The sequence below is a fragment of the Penicillium samsonianum genome, assembly GCF_028829775.1.
Source record: "Penicillium samsonianum strain IBT 33392 chromosome Unknown utg000010l_segment0_segment0, whole genome shotgun sequence".
NCBI classification, from domain to species: Eukaryota; Fungi; Ascomycota; class Eurotiomycetes; order Eurotiales; family Aspergillaceae; genus Penicillium; species Penicillium samsonianum.
The window spans coordinates 638,897-661,573 of record NW_026643268.1 but is presented as its reverse complement, the minus strand read 5'-3'; the positions used below and the strand labels follow the sequence as shown (position 1 = coordinate 661,573).

The 22,677-nt window shown below is 46.5% G+C and overlaps 7 protein-coding genes across 7 annotated transcripts; 4 read left to right on the top strand and 3 right to left on the bottom strand.

Moving 5' to 3' along the window:
* Window positions 1–1,588: 1,588 nt before the first annotated feature.
* Window positions 1,589–1,975, bottom strand: N7471_013811 (uncharacterized protein; the record flags this gene model as incomplete). The annotated part of the gene is made up of 2 exons (XM_057286529.1): window positions 1,589–1,782; window positions 1,858–1,975. The coding sequence occupies 2 exons, from the start codon at window positions 1,973–1,975 to the stop codon at window positions 1,589–1,591; spliced, it is 312 nt and encodes a 103-aa protein (XP_057129008.1).
* Window positions 1,976–5,585: 3,610 nt separating this feature from the next.
* On the top strand, window positions 5,586–5,792 carry N7471_013810 (uncharacterized protein; the record flags this gene model as incomplete). The annotated part of the gene is made up of 1 exon (XM_057286528.1): window positions 5,586–5,792. One exon carries the CDS (start codon window positions 5,586–5,588, stop codon window positions 5,790–5,792), a length of 207 nt encoding a protein of 68 aa, XP_057129007.1.
* Window positions 5,793–5,986: 194 nt separating this feature from the next.
* On the top strand, window positions 5,987–6,229 carry N7471_013809 (uncharacterized protein; the record flags this gene model as incomplete). Its single annotated transcript, XM_057286527.1, has 1 exon — window positions 5,987–6,229. The coding sequence occupies one exon, from the start codon at window positions 5,987–5,989 to the stop codon at window positions 6,227–6,229; it is 243 nt and encodes an 80-aa protein (XP_057129006.1).
* A 443-nt stretch (window positions 6,230–6,672) lies between these two features.
* Window positions 6,673–8,885, bottom strand: N7471_013808 (glycosyltransferase family 2 protein; the record flags this gene model as incomplete). The annotated part of the gene is made up of 4 exons (XM_057286526.1): window positions 6,673–6,852; window positions 6,914–7,105; window positions 7,172–8,072; window positions 8,155–8,885. 4 exons carry the CDS (start codon window positions 8,883–8,885, stop codon window positions 6,673–6,675), a joined length of 2,004 nt encoding a protein of 667 aa, XP_057129005.1.
* Window positions 8,886–13,736: 4,851 nt separating this feature from the next.
* N7471_013807 (terpene cyclase/mutase family protein) lies at window positions 13,737–15,848 on the bottom strand (the record flags this gene model as incomplete). The annotated part of the gene is made up of 1 exon (XM_057286525.1): window positions 13,737–15,848. The coding sequence occupies one exon, from the start codon at window positions 15,846–15,848 to the stop codon at window positions 13,737–13,739; it is 2,112 nt and encodes a 703-aa protein (XP_057129004.1).
* Window positions 15,849–17,335: 1,487 nt separating this feature from the next.
* Window positions 17,336–18,129, top strand: N7471_013806 (uncharacterized protein; the record flags this gene model as incomplete). Its single annotated transcript, XM_057286524.1, has 2 exons — window positions 17,336–17,853; window positions 17,916–18,129. The coding sequence occupies 2 exons, from the start codon at window positions 17,336–17,338 to the stop codon at window positions 18,127–18,129; spliced, it is 732 nt and encodes a 243-aa protein (XP_057129003.1).
* An 834-nt stretch (window positions 18,130–18,963) lies between these two features.
* Window positions 18,964–20,578, top strand: N7471_013805 (FAD-dependent oxidoreductase; the record flags this gene model as incomplete). The annotated part of the gene is made up of 5 exons (XM_057286523.1): window positions 18,964–19,256; window positions 19,321–19,595; window positions 19,696–20,066; window positions 20,118–20,315; window positions 20,351–20,578. The coding sequence occupies 5 exons, from the start codon at window positions 18,964–18,966 to the stop codon at window positions 20,576–20,578; spliced, it is 1,365 nt and encodes a 454-aa protein (XP_057129002.1).
* Between the last annotated feature and the right edge of the window lie 2,099 nt (window positions 20,579–22,677).

Genomic DNA, 22,677 nt, shown 5'->3' with positions numbered 1-22,677 from the left:
TTCCCGTCACTCGAGTAGAATGCGAAGCGAGCAAATGTCTTGTCTGCTCAAGCTCGCCTCTACCGATTCGATCGCTTGCTGTCTATCACTTCCACATGACTGCTGGTGGCATCGACAATAAGTCACCGAAAGGTTCATATCGTCTACCTTGGCCCTTCTCTCAGTCGACTCTGTGCATCAGGTCATGTGCTGATGTGTCTACCCGACATAAAGCCCAAGCCACAATGGGCTTATACCACCGTGTGTTTCGGCATTCAGACTCCGTGAAAGAATAACCTCCTTGTGGATCAAATTCCTGGCGTCCAATGGGTGATCCTCATTGTCCTCGGTTGGCATCTCGCGTCTTTGAAGCCTGGAACTCCGAAAGACCCGAGCAATGCTGGTGGTTTTGTCTTGCTTCATGGCAGGTGAGCCATAGCTTCGCGGACAGCCAGATGATTACTCCAAGTCTGCGTGCGTAGAGAAGGTGAGGCAAAGGTCCCGTCATTTCGAGCCTACAGGTTAACATTGGCCATATCAGCTACGAACCGAGACAGAAGACCATCTGGTCCCGAGTCACAGCCGAGCCAACTAAAGAGCCACGAGCTACGAAACACCGACCTATACTATCCTACCTGATCCTACACCGCATTGTCGAGCCGTTCGCCGTATACGAGCGAGCGTGAAGAGACCACCAGGACATACACGACGCTTCACCGAGGGCGCTGTCATAAATGTTGTGGTGTCTTTGGACAGTTTTTGGTAGACTTGATGCCTAAGCACGCTTCTTTCTATCCAATCCCGAGCAACATATACAAAGAGCATTTACCCTGGATGTCACTGCAGCTGCAGGTTAGTCAAGCCGAGCGCGTGTATCATTTTCTCACTGAAATTGTCTTCTAACATATCGCGCGCAAGAAGCTCTTGCCAGGGAATGGCCGAGCTCTTTACGTCCCCTACGTTGACTGTCCTTGAGCATCAAGTATATATTTGTCAAACTCACAGCGCCCTGGACGACATTTGACATATCACTGTTCAAGCAGATCCTTGGAAAAGCGACATAAAGATTTCGGCACGTCATACTGTGTGTGATGAGTATAGATGATTTCAATTCTGCAGTGTTGGTATATACAGTCGAAACGAAGGAACTCTAGACGCATTGATTCGCCCTCTCCGAGTCTAATCGTTCGGATGCCGAGACATGTTATGTTTACACGGCAAGCGAATCATCGCCCGACAGAGAACCTGTCACCAAACGATCTTTGTTATAGCCAACCGCGTCAGCGGTCAGTGGAATCCCAAGGGTATCAGTCGAGCAGAGTGGCACCCGTCGCTCAGCCAGACTAGCAGGAGATCATCTATCGCGAGATATGAACTACTAAACATAGACAGTTTCAAAAAGAAAAGGGCCTTCGCATTTGCATACAATATAGGAAATTCCCACTGAGCCAAAATAACACCTAGTTTAAAACCCCAAGAAAACCAAACACCCTCCAATTTCACCCCCGGGTATCATCCGTGAAGGCCCAACGGTCTCAAAGTCTCTGTGTTATAGTTTTAATGGGGTGTAGAATAAGAAGCTGAATAGAGGAAGGAGAGTGTACTTACCCTAAGGTTCAGCAGCACAAGCATCACCGTTTGGAGGCTGAGTACAGCCTGAATAGCAGAATGCTCTCAAATTCAGGTCCCCAGCAGTATCTGTGCATCGAAATAGTGCGTTTTCCGGCTCATCTAGTGCATCCACGATGTATTGGCCAAGTGAAGACCTGCTGATATAAGAGCGGATCTCGTCCGGAGTGTAACCTTTCAAGCCGCATTTCATTTCAGCAATAGAACTGCGCAAAAAAGTCTTTTAATCTTATGATAAATAGAACCTACCATGGTACTGCTCCAGGGTTGAGCCGCAGTAAACCAGATTCTCTTTGCAAGGTTCCACCAGAGACAGGGTTCCCGGGATCAAGGAGATGTAGACAACAAGAGCCACGGCCAGCTTCATTGGGTGCGGTGTTTGATTAGTTAAGTAAAGTAGGAAGTTATTTTGTAGCAGAGGGATGAAGCAATCACAAGGTGATGGAGTGAATGTAGGTGTCTATTTATCTCCCAAAGCCTTCTCATCCCCATGGCCCCTTAGCTCGAAGGCTTCGGTTGTGTCGCATTTCGCAGGGAATGAATTCGATGCATTGGAATGAAAGATCACACTCCGACCAAAAGGTAGTATGTTTACATAATATATCCCGAAATTATGTGGATGGTACACAGCCTGTATGTAAGGGGATTGAGGAGGCCCGGACAGTCTATATCAAGCCTTGACTCTAGCACAAGCACTGCAGGTTGGATGATATGTACTTCTCAGCAATGAGAACCTGACTACAGGCCTGTACAGTAAATTAAGGAAATGAAGCCTAGTTCCTCTTCTTTTTCTTTTTTGTATAGTTAGTATATCTGTCTTTTATGACATCAGCGTGGTCAATTATGTTGCTTAAAGATAGCGTTCCCGGACTGTACTAGATCATGCTTGGTAAACAAAGAATGATCAACGTCCCCAAATTATTCTCACAAACAGCTTGACAAACTGCACATCCTGTTGTTTGACGCGCTGCGTAGGAAGATGCTGAGGGAGTCTGTAGCAAGCCACCTTTCTATTGACAGTCCTTGTCGGAACATATTTGACCATAAAACCAAATATCCTAGCGTTACATGAGCAGATACCACCATATCAATGTCTCGGTGCTTTCTGCATGTTCTAAAGGGTCTATTTGGCTCAGAGCCAGTTCGTTCTGGATTGTCACCCCATAACACAGATACCAGGCACCCTGTAAATCATGGTACCAGTATTTATGACTGCATTGTACTAAGGTTTAGTTGTCTTTCTGGAGTCTAAGGTGTATCGTCTTTATGCTGAGCTGCTTCATTCCTGCTTGAAATGCGTCGCTGTAATTACATGTTGAATGGCAGCTACATTTGTTGAGCAAATGACATCTTGCATACTTTATGTCAATGATATTTTGCTGTAAAGATAAGAGATATTCAATACTGGAACGACGGGACTGTTCGAGGATTGAAAAACTGAAGACCAGAGTCCTGATGTTGAATGCATCGGGTAAAGATATCGAGGAATCAAAGTGGCAAAGAACCAATATATACTCCCGTATTGCTCCAAAGGGGGAAAACTTTGCAGTCGCCTTGTACCACCCTAATATTTTGACCACTCAAGCAGCTGGGACCTATGCCGAAGATCTTCAGCTGATTAGTGCAATATAACGTAATACCTGCAACGTAAAGAGACATCTCGGAACCTGATAAACAATAGATAAAACATGAACCCCTCCCATCCTGTCCCCAATTGTGGCTTATAACTCCTACTACTATACTGGCCCATTTTTCTGTTTGGTAAGGTGCGACCAGTGGGTTTCAAAATTTTGATGTGGTCGTTCTTAGACCAAGAATGGAAGCGCTCCCAATTCAGAGACGACTTCGAGAACAGAGGAAGCACATACCCTTATCGTGAGGAAGGGGCGCGGTCGAACGGTAAAGAATGTGCATAGGACATGACCAACTCAATTTTGCAGCCAATGATGACCCTTAACCGAGCGGAACCCGTCACCATAATAATTTAATCGCATTCCATTGAGGCCGAAATATCTGATACCCAGCGCCAAAATTAAAAATGCACATGCATGCCTCGTAGTAAGCAAACCACGTTCTGATTCTTCACGCTCAGCACAACAAAGTCTAAGAGGCCTTGAGACCCTCATCGGTGCCGCAGATGCCCTTGATCATTACAGGCGTTGAGAAATTATTACAAATACAACTTGCGATATGCCTTCCATCAGTGGCGGGACGATTGTCGAAGAAATCTTTACCCCTGGATGTCTTTTAGCCTCATCATCGTAAAAGCAAGTCTCATTTCAAGGTGGCCGAAGGAGCTCGTCTGCCAACCACCAACTCGCAAGCTCAGACGGGCAAATCCACGTTCGGTAAAAAGGCACCCTGCTGTGAGGTGGGTATATGATATATTGGGGACACAGGAACCTAAAGGACGCCTATCGAGCCACTCCTCTGCTCTGGAGGAGGAGAGAGAACATCATTTCTGACCGCGGAGGACCACAGAAGTCCAAGCGACTCTCAATCTCCAAGAGGCAAGAACTTCTCTGTTTGCCTTCACTGGAGTAAGCCAGCACGGTATTCACCGTCTGGAAACCCTCAAGCATACCCATCGAACAGAAATACGCACATAATTCTCAGAGAACGGTTTACTGTCGGTCTTTGCACGTTCACCAGTCCAGCGACAAAGCCAGGAAATGCCGGAACAGCAGCCTCAAGATATTATGTCGGATTGTAGGATACTGGTATGTGCTAGTATTGAAGGATCCCCTTGAGATTCATTGATGTTGTTCTAGCTGGATCTCGCTGTTGAAGCGTTGTCAGATCCCAGGAGCCGTTCCTAGCGTGTTACGACGCTGGTATTCCGAGTATACCCCGTTTACCATACAAAAACAAAGAGAAAATGGGTACTCGATGAATAACCCTGTCCTTAGTGGTAGATTACCATCCATCAGTTCGACAGATTATACAACAGGGCCAATCTAACCAACATCAACACCAGCGTGAAAATTGGCTCCAACTCATTATTGAATATGGAGCATTTACCGCGCTCGCTACTTTGGTGTATTTGGTTTTTGTGGGAGTGCCTTCGTAAAGTGGGCCCGTGTGCTGGCTCTATTGGGTAATGAGGCATAACTTCGTCTTCTCAGGTGGCTGGGCGATTGCCATCGCTCTACTGTTCTGGCGGACCAGATGGTAGATCTAAACAAAATCTCCTGTTTTTGCACTAGGAGCCAAGAAAACGATTGGCTTCCGGACATGGCAGGAGTCGGCGTTGTGGGCCGGCCCATCTGCGGAGAAGTCTATTTTCAAGCACCCGGCGTATCTTTACCATGACTCTGCTGATCGAGAATATTTCTGAATACAGTTGTTGTCTTCTACAGTATGCTATATTTCAGCAGCGCGAGATCTTGGTGAGTGTGCCCCGATTCTTCATCTAAAGTATCCTAGGAATGTAGGGACAGATTTGACCAACGCCAAACCACAGAGTACGTGGAGCAGAAGCCTGTAAATAAGCATTCGAATAAAATATTACAATAGTGGTTTTCTCGGCATTACATCGATGAAGCAATTCGTGTACTGGAACCGTAACTCTCGACGGCACCAAGCTATATGGGTAATACGTAAATGATGATGTTGTGTATCAATTTCGACTACATTGTTCTAAAGCGTTGGGCAACTGGTTATGAATATTCACTCGGCCACATGGGGTCCGTAACACTCTGCCTCCGGACGAATTGCCAGCCCTGGGAGAGTTTTCCTAGTCAATGTACATTCCAATATAAGCCTTTAGATCATATCCCGGCCCGTATTCCCGGCCCGCATTCCCGCCCGCATTCCCTGGCCTGGGTTCCCCGACCTGGTTCGATGCCTCTAGAAAGGCCAGTGACAGACAGGGTAATTTGACATTCTTACGCCTTGAATACTACTCTATCTAATTGACCCATCACGGAGTCAAGGTTGGTGTTATTCGTGGATCCCGGCCAGGTCCACCATCAAACATGTGGCGTTCAGGGGTTATTCGTGTGGATATGGGCATGCCATTCGAGTCCATATCCAAGTACAATCTACTCGGCAAATCTAGAGGCGCCGCTTTGACGCCAGGTGGCTCCACGAGCCCACGCGTCTTCGCGTTCGGCCATCATCTGGGCCTCAGCCACAAAGGTCAGCGATTATTAGGCCGCTGGAAGCCGTCAGCAGAAGAGTAACAACAGAAGGCCAGGGACGCCCAGACCCAATACACGAGCGAGGAACCTGTATCAATTGTTGAGAATCCAGGGAGTTCGCAGAATGTCGCATGACCTAGCGCACTTCGCTCATGAGTTCCTTTGACGCCCTATCGTGATTCTCACGCTTATCAGAAAACTTTCCACAATCCTCTGCACCGCAACGCCTAACCTTGATGGTTGGGACGGCCGCTAGTTCTGGCTTCCGGAAGGCGAATCCCGATTACGAACGGCAGCTCACGGACGCTCATTCGCGTCAGTCATCGCGGATTAAACAGGGGTGTATGGTTAGGGTCATGGGTGATAGTACTGTCAATCAGCCCACGGCCATTTTGTTATTTGGAACTGACGATCACACCATGCTTGGTATCTACGCATTGGTCCTGGTGACTCAGGGGATCCACGGTGATATGAAGTAACTTGAGAAAATTCAAACTCAGGAGTGTCACAAATTCCGCATAGGGGCTTTGGATATCAAGCTGCCGCGAATGATCGCCCGAGGGGAAATGTGTGTTGAGGGTAAGAGTCTGGCCCGGTGATAGACAAAATTCTAGTATTTCTTCCGTAATCCCTATTTCATACATGTTGATTACGAGGTAGTTCTTGATATCTTTCGACAGCATTCCTTCTGCTTGTGAGATAAAACAAGATCCGTAAATTGATCAGGGAAAACCCACAGGAATGGTTTACAGCCCATCCCGTTTTGCCTTCTACGGTGCGGGCGGTAGGTTCCGCCAAATGCTAATTTCGTCTGCATCAAAAATTCCGATTAACAACAATTTCCTTGAAAAGAGAATTCTTGGAGATTAGCGATGCCGCTTTCTCTCTAACGTACGCCAACCGTCCTGACCGTCATAGTTCTTCATCGCATTCGATGTCCTCGGTCTTTTTGTGTCATCTCCTCCAATTTTAGAACCATCCCGACAGCCTTGTGATCTTCGTTAAGCTTAGGGTGTCGCTTTGCAAAATAGCGGGCATATTTGTACAAGGACCAATAGCAACTAGCGACATTCATTAGACTGATAAGGACCTTGTAGGGCATCTGCTCGTTCAAAGCGTTAGAAGGGTCATATAAACTCAGTGGCAAGGAAGATATTGCCTACATAGTACCAGAGCAGAATCTTCAGTTGCACACGCTCATTCTTCAACCGCAGATGAATTTCGTTGAAGATGATGGCATTCAGCAGATATAACCCAAATGTTGTTAGCAAAAGGGAAATACAGAATAAAGGTCGGATTAGAAGTGAGATGGGTAGTAGAAAAGGGGTGAGTAGGTACAACATGGTCTCATAAACCTGTACGATCCCGCAAGGGAATTAATATTAGCAAATGCATCAAGTTAAGGTAAGGTAGGTACGTACCTCCTGGATGACAAATAATTTCGCCCCGATCTCCCACCAACCCAACTTCCAGGACCCAAAGATGTAAACCAAATTGTGACAGATTGCATTGGCTACGAAGAAATTCCACCGCAAAAAGCGCTGCTGCAAGACTGTTGTCTCACCGAAACCACCTCTGCTCCGATTGCGGTCAGTCCAAATGAAAGCAGACGGCGTGGTGGTTTCCACGAACACAGCACTGCACATCTGTATTCTTCCTCCGAGCCTTCGGCAGCTATTTCCCAGGAACCAGTCTTCACTAATAGAGAAACCAGGGTGGTGTCGAAGGGTATCCTTCAAAAATGTTCTCTCCCAGAGAGATATAGCCCCGTGAGGGAAGGTGGCACTGCCAAGTCTTCCTGCGAAGCTGCGCTGTAAACCCGCCAACTTATACTCCAAATCCTGTGCTTGTTGACAATAAGACCCTTTCAAAGAATCCGAGCTAACGGATTTGATTGTGTATCCAATACAGCGCACGTGGTTGGTTAACCGGGAAACGACAACAGGAAAATTCGGAGGAAGGATGCAGTCATCGTCAATGAGAAGAACGTAGCGGAAGTGTTTGACCGCATAGCAGCCGATGAATAACGCGACAATTTTAGACCCGACAGGACACCAGATATGGTTGACACCATAGGTTCGGCATATTGCTTCGGTATTGTCCAGAGGGCTTGAGGAGTTGCCATTGGCGATCACATAGACATGAGAGGCAGGGAAGATCTTCAATGCAGCTTCGAGAGTCCGGCCAATGATATGACCCGACTTATAGCATGGGATTAAAAGAGCAGTATCTGTGGTGGCTGGGGTAATATGACGCTGTTGGTAATATTCAGGTCCTGGCGCTTTCTTTTCAAAAGTGTGAAGAAGAGGTATGAAGGAAAAGCTGTCGAAGTTTCATATGTAAGTAATTCCAGAGTATACCATTTTCTGACCTTTAGCAAGGAGACGGATAAGCAGCAACATACAATATAATTAGAGCGATAGCAATGGCCCAGCCGCATGAGAAGACAAGCTTATGTTGCATCACCCAATAGAGCCAGCACACAGCCCCTTTCCACAAGGGCACACCCACAAGAACAAAGTACACAAAAGCAGCGAGAGCTGTGTATGTTCCATACTCAATAAGTAGCTGCTTCCAATATTGACGCTGGCGTTTGATATTGACCAGATCAGCCATGTTGTACAGGCTCCTAAGGCTGCTGTTCCGGGTTTTCCTGGCTGTACCGCTTGACTGGCGAAGGGGCAAAGGGGCACTGTACGTTCTTTCTCTGGATAATCCGTGCGTGTTGCTGCCTGAGAGGCCTTCAAAGTTTCCTCCAGGCTGTGAATATCGGATTGCCTTACTCCAGTGTAGGCGGAAAGATATATTCCTGCTTCTCGGAGGTTGAGGATCACTTGGTCCACCATCTTCCTCAGCGGTCGGAACCAACTTTCCTCTCATCTCCTCCAGAGCAAATAAACGGCTTGTTTGGCGTCCTGGAGCTTCCCATATGTCAACCTCATCAGGCGCCCAGCTCACTGTGGGCTGCCGTTTTTTCTGAACTTTGATTTCACCGTCTGGGTTGTCGAGTTGGTTGTAAGAAGGCGAGCTATTTCGAGCCCCTTGAGTCGAGGTCATCTTCATTGATGCAGAGGCTAGAATACATTCAGGAACAAAGATTTCTTCAATAATCGGCCCGGCGTTAATGAGAGGCATATCGCAGGTGGGATGTGAATCTCGATGTTGTATTACAGCAATCCTGTGCTTGACGCCACCAAGATTATCGAATATACAATAACACTGGAGGTGATTCAGAGCCTGTTCGAACTTTTTCGCGTTGAGCGGTATCAAATAAAACAAGAGTTTAGTTGTTCACTTGGATGCACGTGCATTTTAAACTTTCAACGTTGATTATCAAATTTTCCGATGAATAGGAGGAATATTATGGATTCGTTAGGAAGTGATTGTCATTGGCGGACAACGAACCTGAGTTGGGTATGTGTAGTCAATCATTCTTTTCCGTTTTACCCCGCCCCTTACTCATGTCGGCAGTATGTACTTCATATGCTTTCAAAGTGGGTCGGAATTGAGAAAGACCTGCATTCTTGGTCTTATAACAACCACAACTATTTCGATTACTACTTAAGCGCGTTCTGAAATGTGAAATAAGACATTGTACTAGTCGGAATTTTTAGTAACTGGTTTATCTCTTATCTATTCAGTCCCTTAATCGTTCTTTTTATTCTAGATAGTCCGTTATGTAGCACCAACGAACCGAAGATCTTTTTCAGTACAATATTTACTGCTAAGCTTGGTATAATGATTTAATGTGGTATGTGGTAATTGCTAAACAATGGCCCTTTGTAGCAATATGTATATAGATCTTAGTTCTTTGCTGGTTTTATTCCATCATTTTAGGCTTACGAGAAGTTTATAATTAGGTCTCATTATAGTACGTTGTTACTGAAGCCAAATTTCATAGCGGGTCCGGTGCCCGTATGGTGGGGTGATGACCCTGCTCAAGATCAAACAGGCCTTGTATAACCGACCTAATGGACCTGAGATATGGTGAATGTGGTATCTGCTCATGTAATTCTAGGCTATTGGACTCACATGAATAGATACTAACAATAGTCATCGTGAACGAAAGCGTTGCTCTTCAAAATGAGTCCCTTAGCAGGTCGCCTTCCATACGCAGCACGCTGAACAGCATCGTGTGTGGTAAGTATTGTCAAATGGTCCGCACTTAGGAGCCTTTGGCTTGATCACAAACGCAATATAGTTGACTGACGCCAGTGTTGTGAAAGACCTTTTAGCTATTCAAGAGATAAGAGCACAAACCAGGCTTTTGTTTTTCTGGTCTGCTATACAAATAGGTAGCCACATGTGGATTTTTCGAGATATTTCATTCAATCCGGAATGCGAATATTTTATAAAGCATCGTGCCTGCCGTTCGCAAGGGGTGATGAATACCAATCTATGGTTTTCCTTCTCTATTAATCAGAGAATAAGTGAGAACCTCCGGGTCCTAGGGATATTATTTGAAATCCCATAGTTGACTATTCAAAGGTGGCTGCTTTCTGATAGACCCGTATATAGTAATAGTCTAGACATGAGACGGTCTAGGCCTCCTGAGACTTAATATATGCAGACTTTGTAGCATTGTTATAATTGTAGAATATGTTGTGTAATCATACTATACTTTCATCCAAGCCGTGCCTTTCATTCCAATGCATTAAATTTGTCCCCTGCAATATGTAGCATTTCTGAAGCCTCTAAAATTGCAAGTTAAAGGGCCATAGGGACACATAAGGATATCACATTCACTCTGTTGCCTCATGTCTGCTTCTATTCTATGATATACCCGACTTTCTACTTTACTATCCTACCATACCCCCTATCCATGAAGCTGGCCGTAATTCTTGTTGCTTCCCATCTGCTTGGTCCCGGGAAACATGTCCCTGGGAGAACCTTGCAAGTATAGCCCCACCTATTGCGGCTGAACTCTAGAGCAGTATCATCGTATGTTTAATCCAACTAAAAATTAAGGGACAAAGTTGTACTGTTTCATTGCTAAAGGAATCTGCCACTTGAAAGGTTACTCTTCGGGCGAGATCTGCTCTTATATCAAGAACTCCCCACTTGCGAATACACCAAGGATGCACTCAATGAGCCAGGGGACGCACTTCTTCAATGCACGGATACTTCTGGAGGTCTTGATCTGTCCATACTCTGCTATTCCGTTTGTACCTAACGTCCAAACGAGAATAATCGTGCTGCTGAAACTTAAGATAATGTGACGAGGCAAATCTGATCTGAAAAAAGAGTCCATTCTACGAAGGCACAAAGCCAAGAAAAAAAGAAGAGAAGAGAAATGGGAGAAGGCCTGACCCGACAACATGTTGTAGGGAGTCCTTGTGTAACCAATTGTTTCCCTAAATACAAACATAGGACAATGAAACCTGCACTATGACAAATGTGCAACACAACCCACGACGAAATGATTTCAATACTGTACTCGAGGAACAAATTTGAAATCAGCTTGCCGGAGCAGATATCTCGTTCATGGCAAAATTTGGTCCAACCAACGTCAAGTTTATTAGGGCATTAAAAATTTGGGTACCGTAGAGTTCCAAGCTTTCGCCATGGCTGAAATTGCTCGATGCCCTATTGAACGAAGCCACTTGGCTGGGATGCATCGGAATCGGATAGGGTGCAGACTGTGAATTTGATTGGGAACTTGATAGAGGGGCAAAAAAAAGAGAATTGAGTGATTTTGTACCATTTGTCTGCGCTTTGGCAAGAATCAAATAAATGAAACTCTGATGAATTGGGGATACTATGCGAATACTGGCCATTATACTTGGGGAAGATACTGACTTTGTAGTTGCATGCAGAACGCGGTTACTATGTTGGAGACATTGAGCCGGAGGATGAAAACGATCATGAGGCTGAGCTCTAGGTACGCGAACTAAACGAAAAGAACCTGCAAAGCTTTGAAGTGTATTACAAAGAACCAAAAGACCTGAGACAGCTCAATCAATAATAAAGCGAGGCGGGGAAGGCTCGTTCCTAAGTAAATAAATTGTAGGCATGATTTGGTAATTCAGAGTGACAGTTTATTCAACGTCATGGCTGATTGGATAGCTAGTGCACCTTTAGAAGGCCGCGGAGGGGTTGATTTCCAGCCAACGTTCCTTAACCGGCTCCGTATCAGTATTCAACATGGCCCTCACTCGAGTCCCACTGAGCATTCATATGGCATCAAGGTAGTTGCAGCAGAAAGTGAGAGTAAAAATGAAAACATGGGTTTCAACAGACCTCACATAGGATCGGCACCGTGCCCAACTTTTTTCACCAAGCAAAGCATTCAAGTTCAAGTGATAAGCAGAGAAATCTATAGATATGTCCCCAAATCCCCAGCCATTTGCCCTACAACGCAATTACTACATTACGCAAAGACGATCAGGCCCCGTGTCCGAGGCACTCGATAAGTTCTTCCCCTTTGACACAGTACTGAAACTTCCACCGTACTGACATTTATAGAATGCATCGTGGACCAGCAAGTCAGGCAGTGCCTGTGGGAGATATGATTCCCACCAGATACACTGCCATTCACGCCAGCCGATCAAAGATACGAGTTTTGGGTTAGCTGGTCAAAGTGTATATGCAAAGATGTCTCTGTTATAGCAGCCGACTGAGCTGATCTACTGTCGCGCCTCTGGATGTACCTCAAATTTGAAGCGCGACTGCTTGTACTGTAGGTATGTGAAAGCCCACAAATCCTGTTTGAAACTGCACTGAATTGAAAGACGCGGGACAACCATATCCGTGGACATTTGACCACAATGCACCAGTGCAAGGGCCACAGCTCCTTGCCGTCTCTTCACCCCTGGTCTTGACCATCAGAACATGTGAGTCATGAAATTTCACGCTGATCTACTGGCTAATAATTGACAGTGAACCTTTGAGTGCTCCAGGATGGCCCTGATAATTCTGCACTACCGTCAGTGCTCCACGCAAAGCCATGGCTTACACACTATTCTTGGCCTCGTCGCTTCGAACAATACAGCATGTCCTAGGTGGAAGATTGCAAATCAAGATAGCGGGTCAACAACAGGGTGCTGCCATCCACTTGCGAGCTTCGTTGCATAGAACCCCGAGACTTCCATTTCCATACTAAGGTTTGTGAGATATAACGCCTACTGCTGCACCGGGTCTGATTATTTGTGCCAAGCCTTGTGGGCCAAATTACGAACACCACTGGCTAGAGTTCCGAAGGAATACGAATAATATGAATAATACGAATGCGAATAATAGGAATATGAATACAAGGGTTATTCATGTAGAGTATCACGGTGGCTGAACCTGATAGCAGGGTTGGGAACATATATACATGAGGCATCTCACCCCTGTTAATGATAACTCCTTAAGTCAATTAATTAATAATCAACCTTATTATCACTTATCACAACAGGCAGGTGGAAGTAGCCCAATGCGGGCCCATGGGCCGTGGCGAGGTCTACTCATCACGTTCAACCATAAGGGAAAGTACTGTTCTTCAATAACTTGACTTTCCATCACGTTTGAGGATATATTGGCTTTCAAGGTGTTCAGAAAATGCTGTTACAATTGGACAGGTCAAATACATCCTTTTTCATAGCTGTCATTTTGATTTTACCTATGGGAAATATTAGTTGTATGGAGAATGGAAGCTATCTCAGAGCCATCGTTACAGTGCGTTGGTTGAAAACCAGCTGGGAGCGTCGCCAGAGTACCAAGCAATGGATAGCATGATGGACACATCGTATGGGTCAATTCTCAAGCTGGTGCGTTAACAATTTTGTTCCTTGGGGGTATTGCGAGCTGGGCGCCTAGCTGGCAAGGTTCATGGCAGTTTACAGAAAAATGGGGCAGATTTATACAAAGACCGACCCGACCGTCGACTTTACCGAACGGTCCAACGTTTTCGAAGGAGAAATGATATTTATAATCTTGAGAATGGATGAGGCTAAACATGAGGTTGCTTCCTCAGCGGCGACACGGGGCCGGGCCCGTTGCCCGGCCCTAAGATTGGGTGTGTGTGGGAGATACGAATTCACTCAGAGGATGTTGTCCCATTGCCCTTGCATACCGACCAAGCGCCATCAACGGAAAGTAGTGAGGGTAAAGTGAGTATCTGATATAGAAATGGTTCGGGAACCCAGTCCCGGTAAAATATTCCTCATGCCATGTCGCCCCTTGAAGGCTGGCCTTCGTCTGTGTTCGCAACAGATACTCTACCCCCTTGCTAACCACTCTTGTCGACGATGATAAGTAGGGGATCAGGCCCATAAGGGCCCAAGCTGTTTGTGATGCCGTTGATGGACCGCAGCCAGCTCGCAGAGGATCCTTATAGGAGTACAGTGTCTCTCCCCAGCCGCCGTCCTGGTTTTGTGTCGTCTCCAACCATTGTATTGCATTATAAACACCATCATGGATGCTATCATCCTTCTCCGTCCATCTGTTGTCCACCCTGGTGCCAACAAAATACGCCAGTGCGCAGAGGGCAGCACTAGTTCCGTATATATAGTTGCAACCCCAGCGCCCGTACCAAGCACCTGAGGGTTCTTGCATGCCAGACAGGTAATCAATCGCTTTTTGCGAAGCGGACGTAAGACGATCGACAAGCTCATTCTCAGCAATCCACGTTTTGTGCTGCCTGCTGACTGAGAGGAACAGACCGAAGGTCTCAAGGACATGACCACTGACGTCCACAGTGGACGGGTCACACAAGGCGTCCATATCACTGAAAGGGATCTTATTGAGAAACAGATTATTGTTGTCTCGATCGAAAGCGCCCCAGCCGCCGTCTCTATTTTGCATACCCAGAAGCCATTTCAGCGCATCCAAAACACAGGACGAATGCACCGAATCAGAGTCTTGCCTGATCATCGACACAACAGCTGCCGCCGTGTCATCCATGTCGGGATACCATGTGTTGAAGTACCCAAAACTAAAGCCACCAGGTTCCAGTTTGGGGTTGTATACCATCCAGTCACCGTGTTTAGTGCGGATCTGTCGGCCTCGGACCCACGCCATAGATTTTGTCAGCAACGGGTTTTTTGCTGTCATTCCTGCATCACTGAGGCCAACAATCATTAAGCTGGTGTCCCAAAAAGCGGAAACTGTAGTTTGAATTCTCTTCCCGCGCTTGTCACACCACGCAAAGCGTTCAATGGCTTTTAGTCCTCGTTGGATAGGATCCGAATCGAGTCGGTACCCTTCCAAGGTCAGAGCAAACATAGCTCCATGCAGTGGCGGCATGATATCGCCGAAATCGCCCGCTTCCTCTTGGTGCCCAAGGATCCACTCGACGCACCTCCGGATGGCATACCGACGGACGGGATTGAACGATCTCAGGCCATTCAAGCGATGTAAAATTGAATCAATGAAGGTGAACGCAAAGGCGACGTTGTCCAATCCCCATGATTTCAACAGACCATCAGCGTAGGGAGCCATCTTATCCGTGGGGTTGCACCAGAGTTCATCCAGGTACGTGTTGGGCTCAGACTTTCCATTTGGAAGGGCGTAGATTGGACGATGGTGAGAGATAACCAGGAGCGGAACAACAGTAGCCCGCGCCCATGCCGACCATTGGTAGATACAAATAGGGAACATGGATGGCACGAGGATTAACTCGGGGGGCAACTCTGGGACGGCGGCCCAGGGAAAGAGGCCGAACATGGCGAGGTATATCCGAGTGAAAATGCGGACCTTGGCCATACCACCAGACGCAATGACGAAGTTGCGAGCTTTCTGCAATGCGGCACTCACCTCGGAGACACCCAGGACCTTCAAAGCAAGGTAAGCCTCTACTGTTACTGAAATGTCCCCTGAGTAATATGTGGCAATGCTCCAAGAACCATCTGACCTTTGCTCGGAAAGTAGCCAGGAGATGATTGCTTCTCGATCTCGCTTGAGGTCTAGACCTAGAGCCTGGTATAGGAAGACGTACTCCGCGGTTGTCGTTGCGTTCGTTTTAACTTCACCACACCAGTGCCCATCCGATTTCATCTGCTCCCTGCTGTGCTGGGCAGAAAGTAAGAGTGACTGCTTAACCCTGGACAACAATGCATCATCTTCGGGACACCCAACAAGCGTTGTACTTTGCGTCGTGATCTCATTGGTCTCCGACATTGTGTCAACAAAGAACGATTGATGGACGATAAAAAGTAGCAAAAGTTTTGATACCACGATCTATTGAACAAATAACCTATCATTTTATCAATTTAATAGCGACACTCCCTTGAAATATAACTACGCTTGAAGTCAGTGATGACGATGGAAACTTCTTGCTTTGCTCAACCATTGATTTTACTGTTGCCGTTCCAGCAAATCTTCCATAGCAAATTATATGCTGAATCTGGGCTATTTTCAAAGCTGATGAGCTACCTATGAGCTGAAAAAGCTTGTTGCCTAGGTTGCAGCTGATACGTGCAGGTGAATGTAACGTCGCGGAATGGCATCTAGGCCCTTGATTGGATGTTATAGTGTATCAGATCCAGGGTACAGAGACCCCAGCATAGGTGAGTAGATGAAGTAAATGCTGGAACTATTTCTATGATGCGCTCTTGCACAACTCTATTCGTTAATTTTGAATTTAAAGTGATGATCCGTTCAACTTCTATGTTCCCATGATCTGTACGCTTTGTTTTGAATATTGGGCCGGGAATTGCGGCAGGGATGTATGTAATCAGCTCCCCAAATTAGGCGAAATCTCGCCGTTTCTGGACTTCACGGAGCAAGGTGCTGGGTCTCTTGATGTCCTACCAGAAAATTCATGGCGCAATAACTTAAAGGCACCCTTCACCCGTGGGTTCATATAAACAAGCTCTGGAATTGGGGCTCGGTCACTGGCCCCTGTGTCCTGTGTCTCATTTCCGTTAAAGTTAATGAACATCAAGTTGGCTTACGTTACACTGTCTTCCATGAAAGAATCCGCCCAGCCGGGGAATGCAGGCCGACGAATTTTTTTTAATAATAAACGGTTCATTGTGAAATTTGCATCGACTCTAAAACAATCTTCCAAACCCGGTGAATCCTCAAAAGAAAGAGTCTTCTAGCCTTTGAGAGGCCAAACCCGTTATAGTTTGATTATAGTTTTACCATCAGTCGAGCTTTTGAAGTTCAATGACTGACTAGATCCATTGATCAATATGGAACTTGAAAGAATCCTAACCTAGTAATTGTCGGCTTTTCTCAAATGCAGTGTTTTCCCCCCGGTGGGCAGGCGGCGGATACTGCCTGTATTTGTGTAAACGTGGCAGCTCCGTGGATGAGTTCTGTTCGTTTCGGCGCAACGATCGAGTTGACACCATTGGTAGAAGGGGTTACAAAGATACTCTTCATTGAAGTAACCCTCATTAGTGATTCTTCCTCCAACCCCGTCATGAGTTTGTGGCTCTGGCCCAGCCATCCGTACCGGCGAACCACCGCATCGCCTTATCTGGGAGTATGTACGATAAACCGACAAATTACAGTGCTTTGTCTGTACCGTCCAAAGTGTAAGGATCATCCTCATGCAATTACTACTTTGACGTAGATTGGCATCTTCCCAGAAGTATTGATATATATAATACATACAATGCAGCAGCACAGTCTTTTTCCTACACCCAAGCATCAAGATGTCCCAGCCGAAGGCTCCTCAAGCGAGTGTCATGGACCATGAGGATCCTTGGTCCCTCACCATTCTCAGCATCGGAATGTGTGTAGGCTGGTTGGCCAACTACATTGCAATGATCCACAAATCCTTTCAAGACCGTACCTATGGAATGGCGTTGATGCCGCTCTGCTGCAATATCGCCTGTGAGTTTGTTTACGGCGTTATTTATCCGCCTGACATACCGATTTGGCCATACATTTTTGCGAGCTGGTTGACTCTCAATTTCATTGTTGTATACGCCGCCATGAAATTTGCCCCGAACGAATGGGCACATGCGCCATTGGTAAGGCGGAACCTCCCTTGGATATTCGCGGTCAGTATTGCCGGTTGGATGTCTGCGCATTTGGCCTTGGCCGCCCACGTTGGACAGAGCTCCGCCGCGGCTTGGAGTTCCTGGTTTTGCCAACTGCTGCTTAGTGCCGGTGGGCTTTGCCAACTTGTTGTTAGGGGAAGTACTCGAGGCACGTCCTTCTTCATATGGTAAGTGACCTCAGTCGCGCAACTAGTATTATATGAGCTGACTAGTTTCTTCGTGGCTGTAGGATCAGTCGTTTCGTGGGGACTGTTCTTGCGCTACCTTATGAGATATTGCGGTATCAATACGGATATTCAAATGTTGTATGGCACAGTCCCCTGGGCTGGTGGGGTGGTGTGGCCTTCTTTTTGTTAGATGGCTCATACGGAGCCTGCCTATGGTACATCCGCCGGTCCGAGCGGAAAGCCGCCTATGATCTTCAACAAAGGAAGCCGAAATAAAGCTAGAGCCGGGAGTCGTACGTTCAAATAGTGAGCGAACTTTGGTTGTGGCTTTGCAGCAAATATTGATGAGTCGACGCCATAATCCAGATAGCTCTGCAGTACGGCATACAGAAATTCAATCAGGAGGATGCTTTGGGCCTCAAGAACAATATGGGAAGTATTGAACGGGCAATGTCCCGATGCGTTGTGTAGCTTGGAATTGCCTACGTTGAGCACTCGAATACTGTCTATTTACTCCATGGCCTATACGAACTGATCTTTAAGTTGTCTACAAACTCGGGGGTTTTGGAAGCTGCAGTACTGTGCCATAGACAAAATTCGTTATCGATTCATTTTGTTAAACGACTTGCAGGGTTATAGCTTCCACTCCTTGGTTGTTCCTGTCTGTAGATATTAGCGGGGGCCTCTAATACCTTTTTCCGCTCCAGCAAAGAGATGACGGCCACACTGAACATATGGTAGCCGCAAGTAGCTGCCTGGCATGATCTACAATTTCGGGAAGAGTTTACCGTGGCTCAAGACTCGCGCGCCGAAAAGGGCACCGACTCGAACGGATAGACCTGATTTCACATGCGATACCAGTTTCAAATTTGTCACCCATGAATCTGAATATGGCTTATCGCGCAGGGTAGGATCTGAGGTGGGTATAGTGGGGGGTAATATTGTCGGCACCGTTTTGCAGCCAACTCAATTGAAGCTACAATTGAAGCCGTAGCTTGCTAAGCAGTGGCTTTCGCAAGATATGTTTTATTTAATTTATTTATTCAACAACCTTGCAAATAGCCTTGTTGTTGGTTTCTGTTACTTTTCACCCTCCCTTCCAGCTAAGACATGGACGATTCTCAATTTAAGGTCATTATTGTCGGGGGTTCCATTGCGGGCCTTTCACTAGCACACTGCCTATATAAAGCAGGCATCACCTGCATCATCCTCGAGAAACGATCGGAAATTGCGGCCTACGAAGGAGCATCCGTTGCGATTATGCCCAATGGAGGGCGGATTTTGGAGCAGCTGGGACTTTATGAAGCTGTGGAGAGGCTTATCGAGCCGATGCATGTGGCCCACGTCCGCTTTCCGGATGGATTCCATTTCAGCAGCCCCTACCCCAAGGTTATGCATGAAGCGTATGTTGTCATCTCTTCGATCTCGTATCACTTGGACTAGGTTAACTGAGATGGCCTTCATCAGCTTCGGGTTCCCAATGGCATTCATTAGTCGACAGAAGTTACTCGAGATTCTGTATCACTCGTTTCCCGAAAAATCGAAAATATACGTGGACAAAACAGTCAACCGCATTGAATATCAAAATCAGAACATTGTACTGGTTCACACGCAGGATGGGCGGTTCTATCGGGGTGACCTAGTTGTTGGGGCTGACGGGGTCCATAGTTGTGTGCGAACACAAATGTGGCACATTGCCGACACGTTGCGGCCTGGCATGATCCCTAGTGACGAAAAGACGGGTTAGTGTGCCTTGAACAAAACATAACTAATCCGAGAATTACAGTAACCCCGCAACAATTGAATAGAAAGGAGGCTAACAAATCGCTGTAACTGATTCAGGAATGACCGTAAGCTATGCCTGTATCTTCGGCATCTCCTCGGAGGTTCCCGAACTGAAGATTGGCCATCTACACTTGAGTGTCCACAACGGGAAATCTTTCATCATTGCTCCTGGAATTCATGGACGGCAGTCCTGGTTCGTCGTCCTAAAACTGGATAATACATATCCATATAGCAGTGCGCCACGCTTCTCTCCCAAAGATGCCGCCTCATTATGCGAACAGTTGACTGAAATGTACGTATGGGGGAATATTCAGTTTGCGCAATTATGGCAGAGGCAAGAGATCTACTCCATGGCCCCCTTGGAAGAGAATATATTCCGAACGTGGCACTTCGGACGCATTGTCTGTATCGGCGATAGCATGCACAAGGTATGGCTCACTAACCAGTGACTACAACGTTTCTGACAGCCGGATATTTAGATGACGCCAAACCTTGCGCAAGGCGCCAATTGCTCCATTGAAGATGCCGCTTCCTTGGCCAACACAATATATGATGCCTTGAATACGAAGGATCACCAACACAGGCTCTCCGATCAGGAGGTTGACCATCACCTGTGTCTATTCAACAAACTGCAGATTGATCGCATGACCAGAATCTATAAGGCTTCCCGGATGGTGGTGAGGCTGCAGACACATGATAACCTGTTCTGGAGGCTTATTTTGCGGTATTATGTGCCATATGCTGGAAACGAACAACAGAGAAAGCCTTGAAGATCCTCCAGGGCGCAATAGCGCTGAGCTTCATTCCGCTACCACAGCGATCAGGCCCCCGCTGGGTGTTGCCCAGAAAGACAGAAAATAGACCTTTCGCATGGGCTGGGGCTACGTTGGTATTACTGCTGCTAGGATTGATATGGCGGCCCCTTGAATCTATTTTGTAATCTTTTGTCCCATTTTCTTCGTCTGTCTTCAGTAAACTTGGGGAAGGTCAGCTTTCTTCATTCTACGGTTTGTTTTTCGCAACCCCGGGCGCGTGGTATCTTACTCCTTGCACACTTTCACATGTCTCCGATGAGATATCATGATTCTGTCTATCCTTTTGTTCCCTCCGAAATTGAGACCTCCTGTTTGTAAGCTATAACAAATTTTTATTCTTTCCCATTCTTCACGGCTCTTTTCAATTGCGGCCTCGACTCTCGTGTTGCCGAGCAGAAAGCTCTAACTTGCCCATGGCCACACGATGTTTCATGTTTCATTTAAACGCTAGAACAGTGAAAGTAAAGGTAATTATATTGAGTCAGGGGGCCAAGTGGGATATGTGTGAAGGAATGGAGTTCACGAATGAAATATAGCCTCACTTTATACGGGAGAGTTTGAGCACCAGCTGCTTTGAATGAGCAGGGAAAAAGAAAAAAGGATATTCTGGCGCGCCATACCATTTCTGGACCATTTGGCTGCAACATATTTCTCTGATGGCGTTGAGTACTCTATAAAAAGAGGGCTTGGACAGGGCCATCAGAAAGTAGTGTGCGTAAAATCATTTACCTCGACCCATCACTGAAAAATATGCAGGCATGATACGTCCGAAACCGAGACTCGACCTCCCACCCTGTCCTTGTCGATGACGACGCCAATCCGGGCAAGGAGTGTAAATGAGAGCAGTATGATTCTGATAGGAGCACTGGAGCACTGTGCGTTTGAGTACACTAGACTTTCATGGCAAATTCAGGTGTTGTTGTCATGGTGTTAGTGAAAAAAAAAGAATAAAAAATAAAGAAGAAGCAGTTTACCCCCGGCGAGTGCTAACCAAAGTAAAGTGGAGACTTTCGTTCCTCACTTCAAAGTAGTATTAGCAACAGAGTTGGACTCTCTTTATATTGCATATATCCTCTCCGTTTTTTTTCTATAAGAGTTGAATGAGACGTGCGTAAATATATCGGGGCACTCATACCCTCATCATGTCAAACCCGGAATCATCATATTTTTGTTCAATCTGCGGCCAAGGATCATCTGGGCTCGCTTTCTGCTCCCAGAAATGTCGATCCTTAGCAATCAGCAGGACGCAAACTGTTTTGAAGCCTTGTTCCCTAGCATTTCCCGACTTCTGTCACTTGCTTTCTTTACCAGAAGCAATCGATTTCGACTCCTTGAAATCAAAAACTGGGCATAAAAATCCCGAACCAAACAATCCGCTTCGCATGTGTTTTGGTCGTCCAGACCAGGTGTTGAATATTCCAAAGCAAGCATACCACGAACTCAAAGAGTACGAACGTTCTTTTGATCAGATACGTCGGCAAAAGGTGCAAATCAGTGCGTTGCCCATTCAGATCATGCATTTCTTGAATGATAATCATTGACCCTTCAATAGCGCAAGCCAAGTTTAACATCCCTCAGTGAGTGTAAGCTTGAGTTGAGGATATCAGTGAACTAGGACTGTAATGCTTTGTGTCTGACCCGTATTGCCCACGGAAGAAAACCGATCGAGGCCATTTTGTTGATATTATCCAGATGCGCAGCTAAGCGAGCCCGAGCCCGCTGAGGGAGTTTGCTTTTATTGAGAAGATGATTGGGAGGCACTTAAATGCAGGATCCAGGCTAAAAGCTTCATAAAGGACTGTTGGATGGTCGGGATTGGTTCATTACTGTAGTGCGTGCCCAGGGATTGGGCTTGTGACAAGCTCCCATGACCATTCATGGGGTGTAGTTTGTTCGTATTCAGTGATGTATAGGGACCTCAAATCTCGGATCAGCTAGCCCGAAATTGCTCCAAGTGGCTACTTTCCCCTGTCTCTTAGATGACCAGGATATCGGTGCTCCTGCGAGCTGAAACACATAACCGGACGTGGAGTAGGCTCCATCAGTGACGATAGAGCCACCGAAGTCGGCATCGGTGTATCCGATCAATTGTCCACTGCGGTAAGTAATGCGATGACCCTGTGTGGCTTTGACGTAGCGGAGCAAGCGCTGCAGTGCAGCTTGATGATGCGATTGCGGTCGGGCCGTGAAGCGGCTCAACGTCCCCAGCGCAAAGGCAATGTCA